At 38.7% G+C, this 15,154-nt stretch overlaps 1 protein-coding gene across 2 annotated transcripts in view; it reads right to left on the bottom strand.

Annotated features, from left to right (window-relative positions):
* SEC24B (SEC24 homolog B, COPII coat complex component) overlaps nt 1-14,295 on the bottom strand; it is a 33,942-nt gene extending 19,647 nt beyond the window's left edge. Inside the window, exons 1-4 of one of the 2 annotated variants that reach the window (XM_081332716.1) lie at nt 14,060-14,295; nt 12,589-13,296; nt 10,828-10,989; nt 2,523-2,627 (exon numbers count right to left, since the gene is read on the bottom strand). In XM_081332716.1, the coding sequence (XP_081188842.1) occupies nt 2,523-2,627; nt 10,828-10,989; nt 12,589-13,279 (958 nt within the window). In that variant the 5' untranslated portion in view covers nt 13,280-13,296; nt 14,060-14,295. The remainder of the gene's footprint in view (nt 1-2,522; nt 2,628-10,827; nt 10,990-12,588; nt 13,297-14,059) is intronic. The other variant, XM_081332717.1, reaches the window with a different exon arrangement.
* Between the last annotated feature and the right edge of the window lie 859 nt (nt 14,296-15,154).

The raw sequence follows: 15,154 nt of genomic DNA, 5'->3' as shown, positions 1-15,154 counted from the left end.
TCTGAGATCAACTGAACAAATATATTGGCACCTATTCAAGTACACCAAAACGTTAACATGGTAAGAACCAATTAAGAAAGCATTAATCTGAAAAGTTAGCAATGTTTATTCTTGATTTGTAAGTTTTAAGAAAGAATCTATATAGTATGTCTCCCTATTCAGAAACTTCTGAGTTACAGAATTACTTTTAAAGATGAATAAGGGCAATATATGTTTTGGACGCATTTGCAGAAGCGTAGCTATGAGAGAAACAATAATCAAGGACTTTTTGCAAAGGATTCCCTTAGTGCAGATTTTCTTACGTTCATATACATATTCAAATAAACTCCTTTAGAAATAGACATTTAATGGGGATATCATTAAATGCAAATACAAACATTCTTTGATATTTAGTAACTATAAACCAAAGACACAATGGTGTTAATCCATGCAGGAGTTCTGTTGCAATAAATGTGCAGCAAACAATGCATACACAGAGGGGCTCCAAAATTTTCTTTCATCCAATGAAATATTTTTCTGTTGAAGGAAAAATTTGGGCAGAGGATGGGGCTTTATGACTATTACAAACCTTAGTGTGCTCTTTGTTGAGTGCTGTTAAAAGTGCAAAAGATAGTATCATGGCTGATTATGTTCGAAACATTAATCTGAACTTTTCATATTCTTCCAACCATTAGGTCCACAAAACAAAGTATAAACATGCAGAGAAAATTTGACACAAACACATGCCTGAAGAGGTGGTGGGCTGTATATCTCAAAAGATTATGCTAAAATCACCATTTACGTGTATTACTTGACTAATTATGACAGAAGCATTCAACTCAAAAGTTGCTTTCTTATAAAGACTTACCAGGAAGTAAGTCCTATTGAACTCAAGTGACTTTTACTACTTCCTAGAAATTTAGAAAATGCCAGTGTCAATGTCCAATGTATAACAATTGTTTATTATATGGGTTATTACACATCTGCTGTGTAGAAGGTGAGTAAATACTACCTGTCATTTGCCAGATGGGTTTCAGCAAAAAGATAAAACTGAAAACCAAATTAAAAATTATGTTTCAGTATCAGCATTCCAGTATTTATATAGTTCTGTATTTCAGCAGACTCCCAAAGTTAAAAAATCTCCGATACATTTTGTAGTACTCTAGAAAAATTCTCACACTGCATTGAATTCTCCAACTTTGCAAGCAAATGGATAAAATATTTGAGGTGGAACAACCTTACAGCTATCCCACCTCAATTATGAATACATTTTCTAATTCATTTGTGCTTTTATTCAGTCTTTCAATAATCAGAATAATAGAAGATGGAATACTATCCTATTAATATACCAGTCTTAAGAAATATGGTGACCAAAGCAGCTGGAACAGAAATTTCAAAGTAAACTTTTTGATTTGTAAATAGCTTGACTCTTTTAGTATCTACTATGTACACAAGATTGAATATATTCAACAAGCCGGTCAATAATTAATATCAATTTTAATTCTTTTAAATGAGCTGTGGAGATTAATTGTACTATATAACTTTGTAAAAGTGTCCCTACATATTAACATATGGCATTGGTCGTTCACAGGATTTTATATTACATAAAACAAGGAAAATGACAGTGCAGAAACTTTTATACTCTATTATGAAAAAGAATAAACCTATGTAAATAAAAGCAAAACAACTTTAGCTTAACAACTGCACTGAAATTTCCAAATCTCTAGGATATTCTTAAAAGCACATTTTTACATGCTGAGTTGGAAAAATTGCCGTACATATTGGGGCATTCTATACAAAACATTTACGTTTAGGTGTATATGGTTTAACAACAGTTATATACATATATATATATATATATTTAAAAAATGCTTGTTTTTAAAAATTTTAATTTTTTTTAAAAAAGTTGTTTTTATATTTTAAATTATGTTGTAGATATGCTTTTTAAAGATAAAGTTTAGTCAATCATCTTTTGATTTCAAGCATCTTCAAGTTCATTTTTCTCAGATGCTTGCCTAAATTTATTAAAACTGAAATAATCTACACACGATAGGCACTGTCTCTCTTTCAGGAAGAGCAGAATGGAACGTTTTGGCAATGGTTAACAATTTATGATATTGCAAAATTTGCCTTGCAGTAAGATGGAAAGGCTGTTTCCATAATGGGAAAGCAATGTGTATTTAGTATTTACAGTGAGGCTGAAGGAAGAAAGGACATTTAGAAAATACCTTGAAACTACACATATTATATCAAATACTGTATATCTATTTGTACTTAAGGAGATGCTCATTTTTATAGCCACTTATACTGGAGTAAACTCTGTTCAATTACATGTGACTAACCTCTGTCTAAACATGTAAAATAATTTAATAATGAAGCCCTTGCATCTTTTGTACAAATAGTTCCCTAAATCTTTTCAACTATTAAATACATCTTATTTAGGCTCCAAAATGATAGTTTGTTTGAATTACTTGCACTGAAGAAATGGAATAATGCCATCAAAAGTGAAAAGTTAGAAATACTGGTGCAAAGCTAAAGCAGACCTGCTTCCTCATCCTCATCCTCCTCTTCCTCATCATCTGAACTTGATGACAAGGGAGTTGCTGAAGAGCTAGCTTGATTATTAACATATCCACCATACTGCATGCCTGTAAAAGTGGAAAGCACAAATACCAGAGTCAAACACACAGGAAAAGCAAGAAATTGAAAGCACGAATAAAAGCATTAAAGTAACACCAATCCAAGAACAACAAAGGACAATAACGTGAAGAGCAAAACAACCTAGTTAACACCCGAAAAGTTCTCTTTACAGAAGTTAACCAACAGTTCCGGAATGCTGTGGTATTAGTAACAGGCAAAGAAACTTAGTAGAACAGAACACAATTTATCCATCGTTAGAGATTTTAAGAAGTCAAAGTTGTTTCTGAATTATCGAGTTACATTGAGAAATCACTGCTCTTGATATAGTAGTATAAAATAGTGTTTCTCAACCTTGACAACTTTTAAGATATGTAGACTTCAACTCCCAGCACTGAATACTGGCTGGGGAATTCTGGGAATTGAAGTCCACACAACTTAAAAGTTGCCAAGGCTGAGAAACACTGATGTAACCTCCCACCAATGCTACCATTTTTATTATTGTTTCTGGTTTATGTTGAATAGTACGGTGACTTTTAAACTTTATTGTGCTTTGTTTTATGACTAAAAGCCACTGGGAGGTGATAGTCTATCAGTGAAATGAATAACAAATAATAAAGCAATGTCAATCCATCAGTCTTGGCATAGAGACAAACAGAATTTGTCTTGGAACTAACTCATTATTAAAGCCCATTTAGTTTCAAAACCCTACAGTCAAGGACTTTTTGCAAAACATCCTGGGTAATCCTTAGCATCAAAGTCTATTCCACAACTTCTGAAGACTGAAGATTCTTCTGACCTTCCTTTGTTTGCCCCCCAAATGATACTTTAAATGGTGGTTTTATTTTACATTTATATTTATTTACAAAGAAAAGAGGTGATTTCATTTGAGGTGATTTCTTGACCGAGATAACTAAGGTCTTTTTTTTTAAAAAAAAACAAACCTCTTACAATGTAGATGGATAGCCATGGATCATTGAACAGACCTGAATAAACCTTAAAGTTACATCAACACAATGAATTCCAATTAAGATTCTAAAAGAAACTGTATTAGGCTAATAACAAAAGCTTGGTGTACAATATGAGCTGATATGGAAAAACCTGTATATATCTGGCCTTACAGATGACCCTGGGCTTTTATTTGCAAGCAACACCTTATAGCAATTGAGAGATTGGGAATATAGTTTCTACAGAATGCTTCTGGCAATATCCATAAAGAAAACTATTAAACAAACAATAATATTAATTCATGCACATATGTATATGAAACTGGAAGTTAGCAAGGAGGAGCCTGAAGAGTAAGTCTGAGAATTTAAGGGGGGGGGGAAACAAACAACTGCACAAGAATGTACCAAAATCTCCTTCAGAAAGCTTTTTAAATTATTTTTTTCTGATTGTAAATAAGCAGTAATCAGCTATAATTTCCCTAGATAGAACATTTTGCTATAATTAAAAAGCAATTTTCAATGTGATTATTTTTAAATCATTATGTTTTTCTTAATCTCCAAGTGTCTTAATTTTGACATAATATTACATCAGAAATTTGCAACTTTCATTATATAGAAAAAGTTATTTACTGTATATTCTGATTACTACGTAGGAAAGGAAAAGAAATGGGCTTGTCAGCAATGGAAATGAAAATTATTTTGATAAATCCTTCTAATTAGAGCAACTAGAATGTATAAAGTGTATCTGACTTTTTATGTGACTCCACTTATACATTTAAAACAGATATATGTTTTGAAATATGTTTCAAGATGTGACCAATATTCAAATTATTTTTTTTCAAATACCCGTGGCTATGTGTTGATTAGGTACCAGCCATTTGTAGTGAAAAATTTAGACAAAATGTAGCTACTGAGACATTGCACTGATAGCAAAAGTAAATACTGTCAATTTCATGGTTCTCCCAGTTGTAACTTTAACCTACCGTCCCTGGGAGGATCGTCCGAACTGGCTCGGGAGTTCATGGCTTCCATGGCGGCCATGGACCTGTCGCAAATAATTTCTGGACCGACTCATGAGAGAGGCCACACCCCAGACTTGGTGTTCTTGTCTGGACGGTGGCGTGATGATATCGGTGGGGGTGCCACGACTGTTACGCCCCTGTCATGGACCGATCATCACCTCCTACGGCTAGACTTCCCCTTTGCCACCCCCCGCCGTGGGTGCACGGTGCCAACCAGATGGTACCGCCCTAGGCGCCTAATGGACCCTGATAGGTTCCAGGCAGCGCTTGGGGACGCACATGCACTCCCTGCTCACAGCTCGGCGGATGCCTTAGTGGAAGCCTGGGAAAAGGCAGCCACGGAGGCTCTGGACCGAGTTGTACCCCTGCGGCCTCTGACCCGGCGCAGATCCCAGCGAGCCCCATGGTTCACCGCGGAGCTCCGGGAGATGAAGCGTCGGAGACGGGGCCTAGAGAGCCGTTGGAGATCCAGTCGATCCGAATCCGACCGATTGCGATTAAGAATCCTCACCAGGTCTTATCTCGCTGCGATAAGGGTGGCAAAATCCAACTACTTTTCCACCCTCATCGCGTCCGCAGATAATCGCCCGGCTGCCTTGTTCAGGGTGACTCGCTCCCTACTGAACCAAGAGGTGAGGGAGGAACCCTTGCAGGGTCGAGCCGAGGAATTCGGTCAATATCTGCTGGATAAAATTGCTCGGATTCGAACCGGCCTGGACTCCAACTGGGCTGAGTTGGAAGAACAAGACATGGACAGTCTTGTCGACGTCATCTGGGAGGAATTTGATCCTGTGACTCCTAAGGAAGTGGACAGGATTATGAGGAGGTTGAGCTCCTCCACATGCTTACTGGACCCGTGCCCTTCCTGGCTGGCTTATGCGGCTCGAGAGGGGACACGAGGCTGGTTCCTGGCGGTCATCTCTGCTTCTCTGAGTGAGGGTCACTTCCCCACCGCCTTGAAGGAGGCGGTGGTGAGACCTCTCCTCAAGAAGCCCACCTTGGACCCATCCTCATTGAATAATTTTCGTCCAGTCTCCAATCTTCGCTTCCTTGCGAAGGTTGTTGAGAGCGTGGTGGCGCACCAACTTCCTCAGGTCCTGGATGAAGCGGTTTATCTAGACCCGTACCAATCGGGCTTCAGGCCGGGCTACAGCACGGAGACGGCATTGGTCGCTCTGATGAATGATCTCTGGAGAGCCCGGGACAGGGGCCATTCCTCTGTCCTAGTCTTATTAGACCTTTCGGCGGCTTTCGATACCATCGACCATGGTATCTTGCTGCGACGCCTCAGGGGACTGGGAGTGGGAGGCACGGTTCTGCGTTGGTTCTCCTCCTTTCTCCAGGGTCGCTCGCAGTCGGTGCTGGCAGGGGGACAGAGGTCGACCCCGAGGCCTCTCGTTTGCGGAGTCCCTCAGGGGTCGGTCCTCTCGCCTCTCCTGTTCAACATCTACATGAAACCGCTGGGTGAGATCATTCGCAGCTTTGGAGTAGGGTACCATCAGTATGCTGATGACACCCAGCTTTTCATCTCAACTCCAAACAACATCAGTGATGCCATCGACGTGATGTCCCGCTGCCTGAAAGCGGTCCGGGAATGGATGGGGAGGAACAGGCTTCAACTGAACCCGGACAAGACTGAATGGCTGTACGTACCGGCAAGCCAGGATACTCAGAGCATCCCATCCCTTAACATCGGGGATGAGTTACTACCCCCTGTTGATAGGGCCCGCAACCTGGGTGTCCTCCTAGACTCACAGCTCTCCCTGGAAGATCACATAGGAGCTGTGACCAAGGGGGCCTTCTCCCGGGTTCGACTGGTGCGCCAACTACGGCCTTATCTGGACCTGGATGCCTTACGTACAGTCACCCATGCCCTTGTGACCTCTCGCCTAGACTACTGTAACGCTCTCTACATGGGGCTGCCCTTGAGATCCACTCGGAAGCTTCAACTGGTGCAAAGTGCAACGGCACGGACACTTTTGGGAGCCTCCCGATACTCCCATATCACACCTCTCCTCCGTGCGCTGCACTGGCTTCCGGTTGCCTTCCGAGTGAAGTTCAAGGTGCTAACAATGACATACAAAGCCCTACATGGCATGGGTCCGGACTACCTACGGGAGCACCTTCTGCCAATGTCAACACCCCACCGCCCTGTGCGCTCCCACAGAGAGGGCCTCCTCAGGGTGCCACCGCTCAAGGAATGTCGGCTGGTGGCCCCCAGGGGGAGGGCATTCTCAGTGGGTGCGCCAGCCCTCTGGAACTGCTTACCAACTGAAATCCGGATGGCCCCCGACCTCCGCACCTTCCGGCGCGACTTAAAGACTTACCTATTCCAGCAGTCCAGCCTGGCCTGATAGCTCTGATAGCTCTAATTGGGGTCCCAGTTTGTTTTGTTTTGATTATTGTTTTTCAATACTGTTTCATTATGTTGCCTATCTTACTCTGTACACCGCCCCGAGTCCCTCGGGAGAAGGGCGGTTTATAAAAACAAACAAACAAATAAATAAATAAACATGTGGCAGTGACATGTAGGCCATAAAAAAGCTAAACAAAACTGTTGAGAATAACTTGGAGAAGAACAAATCATTCAATACTCCATGATGCAAACCCAGATTGCTCAATGGAAATAAGATTTAAACATTTTAGATAAGTAAAGAAATGGCAGATATTAATAAAAAAACTGATGTACAGAAATTATTTGAAAGCAATAATAAAAGAGATCATCAGAAAACAACTTGAGAAGATGCTACCATTGATGACACAAGTCAAAGTTTACAAGACTTTTAAAAATAGGTCATCAAAAGACAATCCTGGCAAAAAGAAGTTCTGCTAGTCTCAAAAGAGTCAGAAGTGACTGAATAACAGAACAACTGAGAGTTTTAACTAACTTACAATAGCTATTACTAAAATTATAGGCCATCTAGCCACTAAAGTGCAGAATCATTTATATGAAAAAAATTCAGATACTGGACTGATATATATGCCCTCACAGCCAGTCACAATGTGATTTATAGTTTGATATGAGACCCCATAATCACACTGTGGGGAGGATACAATGCCCCATTTATATGGACAGTCCTGGCAGATGCCATGTGAGGTGCAAAACCTATTCAGGATTGTCCACTGCTGAGGTGGTAGTTCAAAGCCTGGCACCTATTTTGTGGGGTCATGTATAGGTCTACCTATGTCTGGGTGTTCAGTGATCCATTTGGATTTCCATTGGCAATTGTTAAAGTCTATTAGGCATATTACTAAATATATTACTAAAGTATAAACATGAGATAACAATCGGAATGACTCATGACAGCTCTCACCATACAACTTCCTTGTATACCTCGTATTCAATATATACCTTAAACCCAAAACAAAACACTGAGATTTGGAAGTTCTGCCCATCTGTGGGGCTAACTGCACTTTAGCAAAAACAGAAGCTAAAATGATTTCCCTGCTATATTTCAAAAGAATATAATCTCAGAATAGCTTCATATGTTTTACCCATGAAAAACAATGGCATTCAGAATAAACCATTTGGGTTGCAAAAATCTGGACAACCACAAGAAAGCAGCAAGAGAGGAAGGAAACTAATCTTCCACTTGCTGGCTGTAAGTCACTGCAGTCCTGATGTAGTAGCTTTAACCTAACCACCTTTTCCTGGCAGTTGTCTCTGAAGACTTCTCAAACAAATGCACAGACCATAGTAATGAATAACAACAAAGTCAAAAATTCTAAACCAACCAACCAAACCAAAGTAAGTTATTAGCACAGAACCTTGGAATGAAAAAGATACAATACTCTGACAAGTTTATTGAGGTTAAGTGTACGTGTGAACTCAGGACATGCTCTTTTTCCCTACCAATTGAGGAACTTAAGTTTCTTTGGAGATGATAATACATATATAAAAGCTTCCTGATTCTCAAGAGCAAGAGGAACCAAGAGTACTCACAAAGTTTAAAGACAACCCAAACCAACAGACCAGCTAAAGTGACATTTATGTACTTACCCAATTCAGTGTGCACACAATTATTGCAATGCATACCTATGCATAAACACAGGCTTTTTATGCTACCTCCAACATTCCACTTTCTTTTGTTTTGTAGGCTATGCATATTAACCTATCCGCATGAAATCCAACTTCTCATATAAATCTTTAAAAAAACCCAATAGCTTTTCTACCCTGCTAGGCAATAGCATAAATGAGTAGTTTTTTTCTTCTTCTGTGATATACTACTAGACAATGGCCTACGTGCAGCATGTATGTATGCATACACTAAATCTATTTCACCTCTAAATCAATAAAATGACTGACCTAACTAAATCAGAGATTGCAGCCCAGCATGTGATCACTGACCACAAGGACAAGTCCTTGGGCCACAGAACTGTATTCAAGGAAGGGTGGAAAACTACAGAAAGTATCATGGTTAACTACTATTGCAGCTCAAATGGTGCAGAGATTCGACAACAGGACACAAAGTCTGTTCTAGTCTGTGCCTTGTTCAGTGGTGTTGCTCAGATACTGAAAAAGACAGCAAGCTAAACCATGTGGACATCATCTAGTGCACATCTTTCAGGTTATATGAAAGAGAATATGTGCTTCATTCAACAAATGACTGTGTGTGTGTGTGTGTGAAACAACAGACAATACCTATCTTCTCCTAACCAATATACCAATCATACTATTGCAAACTGAGAAGAATCCTCCGCCAGAACTGGGGCACTAGCTGCCGAGGTTTAGACTTGTGTTCTCCATCTGGGACATCCCCACAACCAGGAGCTGTCTCAAGACAGGAGAGAGATCAGTGCAGGATCATCTCCTTCAACACAACTTGGCAAGCAAAAATCTTGTTCAGAATCTAAGGTTTCAACCAATGCATGATTCAGTATCAAACTGAACCGTCAATTTCTTTGAGCCCAGAATTTGTGGAGTTCAGCAAAGAGTTTTTCAAACAGAAAATTCTGCCCTCAGTATGGCTATTAGCTGAAGTTCAGAAACTGCCTCAGCCACAAATCTTCACACTTAGGGATTAAACAGATTTACAGCCAGGTGTCTCTTTATGTTTGGTATGGTCACTTACTTGAAGGGAGATGGAGTTTCCTGGGTGGGGATGTTCTGAGGGATCAGATGTTGAGACATGTAAGCCTGAATTAGTCAGCAATCTCTTCACCTCTTCACATTTCAACAGAAATCTTGCAGCACTGGTTCATAAGAGTTCCGGTTGTAAACTGGATGTAAGCACCAGTCCAGCACTGAATCTAATGGCCCTCACAGCAATTTCTTTCTCTCTAGTAAGATTTTGTCCAATGACATATTCGTTCTCTCTGTGCTATGTGCTCCTTGAAATCTTATTGTTTTACTTCCAAATTCAAACATTATATATAACATCTGACCAAAGCTAAACAGCAATAAGGACAAACTGATTTCATCTGTTACTGTGGCCCAAACAGGAGAATTAAAAAAAAACATTAATAGCAACAAGAACAAAAGACATTTTCCAACCATAGCAATTAAAGGAAAGTAAAATATTCAGAACACTCAACAAACACCTTTTGGCTTCAATTTGAAATAAAACAAACCCATCTGGGTTGATGTCCAAAAACAGACATATTGGGTTTGAGCATAGGCCATCTGAAAACGTCTGTACTGTTTTGCCCAGAACATTTTGTACATAAATGAAAATAAGTTAGTTTTAATTTTTTGTAGTTACTTTTTATACTTATAATTGTCAAATGTTTGTATGTAGCTATAAGCTGCTCAAAGTCACTTTGAATTGTGAAATGGGCAGCAAATAATTTGATAAATTAATTTGTACACATCATGAGTTATGACAATATTTAAACAAAAGATCACCATTGGGACAACTTGATTCTGACTCTATAATTTCAATTCTAAGAAGACAAAAGCTGTCCTGCATTAATTGCAGGCTCTTTTAATTAAATATGTAATATTTATTAATTTATTAAATTTGTATGGAGCCCATCTCACTGTCCCAAGTGACTCTGGACAGCTTACAGTAGTATAAATTACATAATTTCAGCATTATAAAAATATGGAAGATAGTTAAATTAGAACTAAATCTTATAAATATTAAAATTACAGGCCTAGACACTGTTTTCAGATTACCCATACCAACCAATAGCTATTTTATTAAAATATAATGCATAGAAAAGTCCTATAAATTCCTAACTTACAATTCTGCACAATTTGGAGAACATAAAATGTTTTTCTTTTAAGCCAATTTCTATACCTTCATGAAGAAAAGAATCTGATGACTGTGTAAGACAAGATGAAGTGATGAGCTTTCCTGTCTTCTCTACAATAGATGTTTTAACTGAAGAAGTTGTAGCTGAAGCCACTCCTTGGATAGGTTTTACCGACTGGATATTCTGATTTACAGAATGTGGTGACCCTGAAAAATCAAACATGGGGAGCATACATTATAAGGCTTTATTAACACTGATTAGCAAATCATTTTCAAAGTGACAGCAGTTGTACATTTAAAAACAGATATAGCATGAAATTTCTGAAAATGGCATGCAGATAATGGATTCAAAGGTTTTCAATAAAAGTATGGTCATTTACAATATGTCTATTAATATTGTTTACAATAATTTTGTCTGTCTTAAATGATACAAGAAAAGCAAGCAAATATGACAATGTAACTTTATTCTCATGAAAGAGATTGCTGTACCTTGGTCTTAATGACTGAACTCACTCTGATTATACTAATTCTTGATGCCTGTTACATCACAATAGATGAGTACAATGAAGAAATGTAGAATTTTTCAAAAGAGTTGAAACATTTGTATAGGACTTCTATGAATCTTTGTATTACTAATTTGCTTCATTACACATGTTTACCTTCTATTCAGATAGTCCTTGACTTATAACAATTTGTTTAGTGATTGTTCAAAGTTACAACGGAAGTGAAAAAGTGACTTATGATCATTTTTCACACTTACAACCATAGCAGCATCTTCATGATCAAATTTGAGTCACATGGCAACTGACTAATATTTATGATGGATGCAGTGTCCCAGGGTCATGTGATCACCTTTTGCAACCTTCTAACAAGCAAAGTCAGTGGGGAAGCAAGATACACTTAACTGTGTCACTAACTTAACTGCAATGATTCACCTAACAACTTTGGCAAACAAGGTCGTAAAATGAGGCAAAACTCAATTGTTGAGGATTACCTGTACATGTATTTGCTTAATGTAAAGGTAAAGGTTCCCCCGCACATGCGTGCTAGTCGTTTCCAACTCTAGGGGTTCATCTCCATTTCAAAGCCGAAGAGCCAGCGCTCGTCCAAGGATGTCTCCGTGGTCATGTGGCCGGCATGACTAGACGCCAAAGGCGCACGGAACGCTGTTACCTTCCCACCGTAGTGGTCCCTATTTTTCTACTTGCATTTTTACGTGCTTTCGAACTGCTAGGTTGGGAGAAGCTGGGACGAGTAACAGGCGCTCACTCTGTTATGCGGCACTCGGGATTCGACCCACCAAACTGCCGACCTTCTGATTGACAAGCTCAGCGTCCTTACAGACACCCAAACAATGAATGGATGTTTGGAATCAAACTTGAAAAACAAATTAGCCTATTGAGGAACATTAATATCAGCAAGAAAATGAAGAATCAGCTTCCAGTTTTTAAAAAAGAAGCATTAAAGTGAAAGCAGTCTGAGAATAATGCACAAATCAGCTTTGCCTATTATAGGCAACATATTGCTTATTAAAATCCTGTAATCATTTTTATTCTTTTAAAGATATGGGTACTTTAAATAGAGCAAACAATCTTGCACACAAGACAGAACCTATTTTAACAGCACCAAGCAAAGTATTTGATTTATATTATAGTTCAAAAATAAAAAGCAAGCTGGAGAAAAAAATGAAAATATGAAGGATAGTAAAACAATTAGCTTCCTTAGCTTACACACTTTATGTACAACAGTCAATTCATTTTAAGCATATTTGCATTCTCTGTCACATATAATTTCTTTGTGCAATACCTGTACTCATTGTGTTGTTTGCTTCAAGAAGAGATCCTGTAAAGCTGCCATGATTCCCCTGAGCCAAATGGAGCTCTGGAGCACTCCATGATGCAGAAGTGTAGCCTAAAGGAACTCTGGGTTGTCCTATAGGTGGGGCTCTAGTTTGATTAGAATAAGCACCTGCTGCATTCAAATGGCCATGTGCCATCACAGGCTGGGAACTAGGCATCTGCCCATATGGATTGTCAGTAGACATGGGAGGATATCCAATATTAGGGTATGCAACACTAGACACAGGAGGCATGGGATAATGACTAGAGGAAGCAACAAATCCCTGAGATGGAACAGAAGAGCTGGCAGAATGCAAGACGGAATTGTTGTAGGGACTAGTAAATGAAGAATATGACTGTGAAATGCTGGTATGCATCTGGGATGCAGGAGGTACTGTTCCTTGGATAGGTCCTGGTGGTTCTGCATTATGAGGTGCTCTATTGTACAAATGTTGTGATCCCTGTGAGTTTAACATCTTTGTTGTCACAGAAAAGACATTAGCATTTTGTGCTGGAACAGAGCATTGGGCAGAATAATAATCTGCACCATAATAGTTTCCTGGCTGTGAAGGAATTGCTTTACTGGGCACTTGTGAGAAGTTTCCTGAGGGAGCTTTGTAGTTTTGAGGATGTGATCCATATCCAGGGGAGAACTGCATCAGATTATGTAATAGTCCTGAAAGAGAGATTACAGTAATTAAAGGTGCATACTCCTTAAGGGAAATGTATGAATTCAAATATCAGTAGGACATATCAAATGCAAAAAATAATAATAATAGGAAGACACAAATTAGTTTCAGGATGTTTGTTTTTTCTGGAAAAAGTCTATCAATGTAACCACTAAGAACTAATGCTAATTTGGTGGCATATAATCACTCAATTAGTACAAAGAATGGATAATTTTGAAGCATTCTGCATAATTACAAATTGCAGCCACTGAAACAGTTCATATAGTTTTTTTATATCAGAAATGGGTGGAAAACCACCTCATCTACATTTTATAATTACAGACTTCTTCTGATACAGAAGACAGAACATGCTCATTTAACATATTTTGCTCCTTTTCAGTGGGAAGTATATATTTACAGTGATATATACACAAAAATCAAAATTTAAAGATGCTAACAAGCCAGCTCTTCTGTGGGAAGTATATATTTACACAGTGATATATAAACAAAAATCAAAATTTAAAGATGCTAACAAGCCAGCTCTTCAGTGGGAAGTATATATTTACACAGTGATATATAAACAAAAATCAAAATTTAAAGATGCTAACAAGCCAGCTCCTTTTCAGTGGGAAGTATATATTTACACAGTGATATATATACAAAAATCAAAATTTAAAGATGCTAACAAGCCAGAAATATTTAAATTATAACAATTAGAGGCAACTAATGTTTTAGCATAAGATTGAATCTTATCTGAAATATTGTACCTACCCGAAACAAGTCAGTCGGCCACGAGCAAAATTTTTGTTGCGCAGCCTATTCGTTTCTCCTAATGATGTCTCTGACCCGTCTTGTCCCGCTTAGCCGCCCTCTCTCGCCGGACCACAGTGTTTACAGCTCTTCCTTCCAGCACCGTTTCCTGAAGTCGGCGACGATAACGGTTGAGGACCGGACGGGACTTCCTTATATGCCCTTTTGGCCGACCAGAAGGAAACCCCTACCTCTTAATCGTGACCCCGGAAGCTCCTCCTCAGAAAGCCAATGGGCAGCGCCTATTGGTCTAAAATGTCTCCCAGTTTGCGCTGCGAATATGTGGTTTTGCTGGGACTTCCTCTCGAGCAAAAGATAAATAGCCCCCTGGCAAGTAGAAAAAAAATATTCGTAATGGTAAGCGGGGAATTAGAGTAATGTTAGTATTTTTATAATGGTTAGTTTAATATTAGTTTATTGACTAAGTTATGGATGGCTTGACTCAATGACAGATAAAAACCACGGTTTATAAACAGGAATGACTGGGTTAATACAATGTTGCTAAGCTGTAGTTTAACTACGCTATAATGTGAACGTATTGGTTTCTTTGTGTTGTGCTTAGCTCCTAGTAGTGGTGATTAAACGGGCATATAGTTTTCTTGGCAACATTATAGAAGCCTTCACCACTGTTACCTTCTAAGATTTTGTGTGTGTGTGTCCGTTTACATGTCCGACTTACGGCGAGGATATTCGCTAACGATCTTCTATACTACCTAAGTTAATCAGGTCTGATTTTGATCCAAGATTGCTAGATGCTGATACCTAAGTGGTCCTGGTATTTTAGATAAACAATTGGTTGAGTTCACACAGCATGCTAAGTCATAATGTACTTTGTTTGCTTATGAACACTGTTTTTGGTTACCTACCTACACTCATAAATCTTCGAAATTAGTGTTGAATTCCCTCTATTTGTAAATACTAAAAATAAGGAAAAGATAAGGAAACAATAAGTAAATTCCAACCCTTTATTTTTATTTCAATCCATTTACAGCATTTATTAACATAAGCTCTAGAAACTATAATATAAAATATAAACATTTAGCTTGCCTTGCTGTG

The sequence above is a fragment of the Vipera berus genome (assembly GCF_964194415.1).
Source record: "Vipera berus genome assembly, chromosome: 7".
Taxonomy (NCBI): domain Eukaryota; kingdom Metazoa; phylum Chordata; class Lepidosauria; order Squamata; family Viperidae; genus Vipera; species Vipera berus.
The sequence above is the reverse complement of the archived record's forward strand: the minus strand, read 5'-3'. Positions and strand labels throughout refer to the sequence as shown.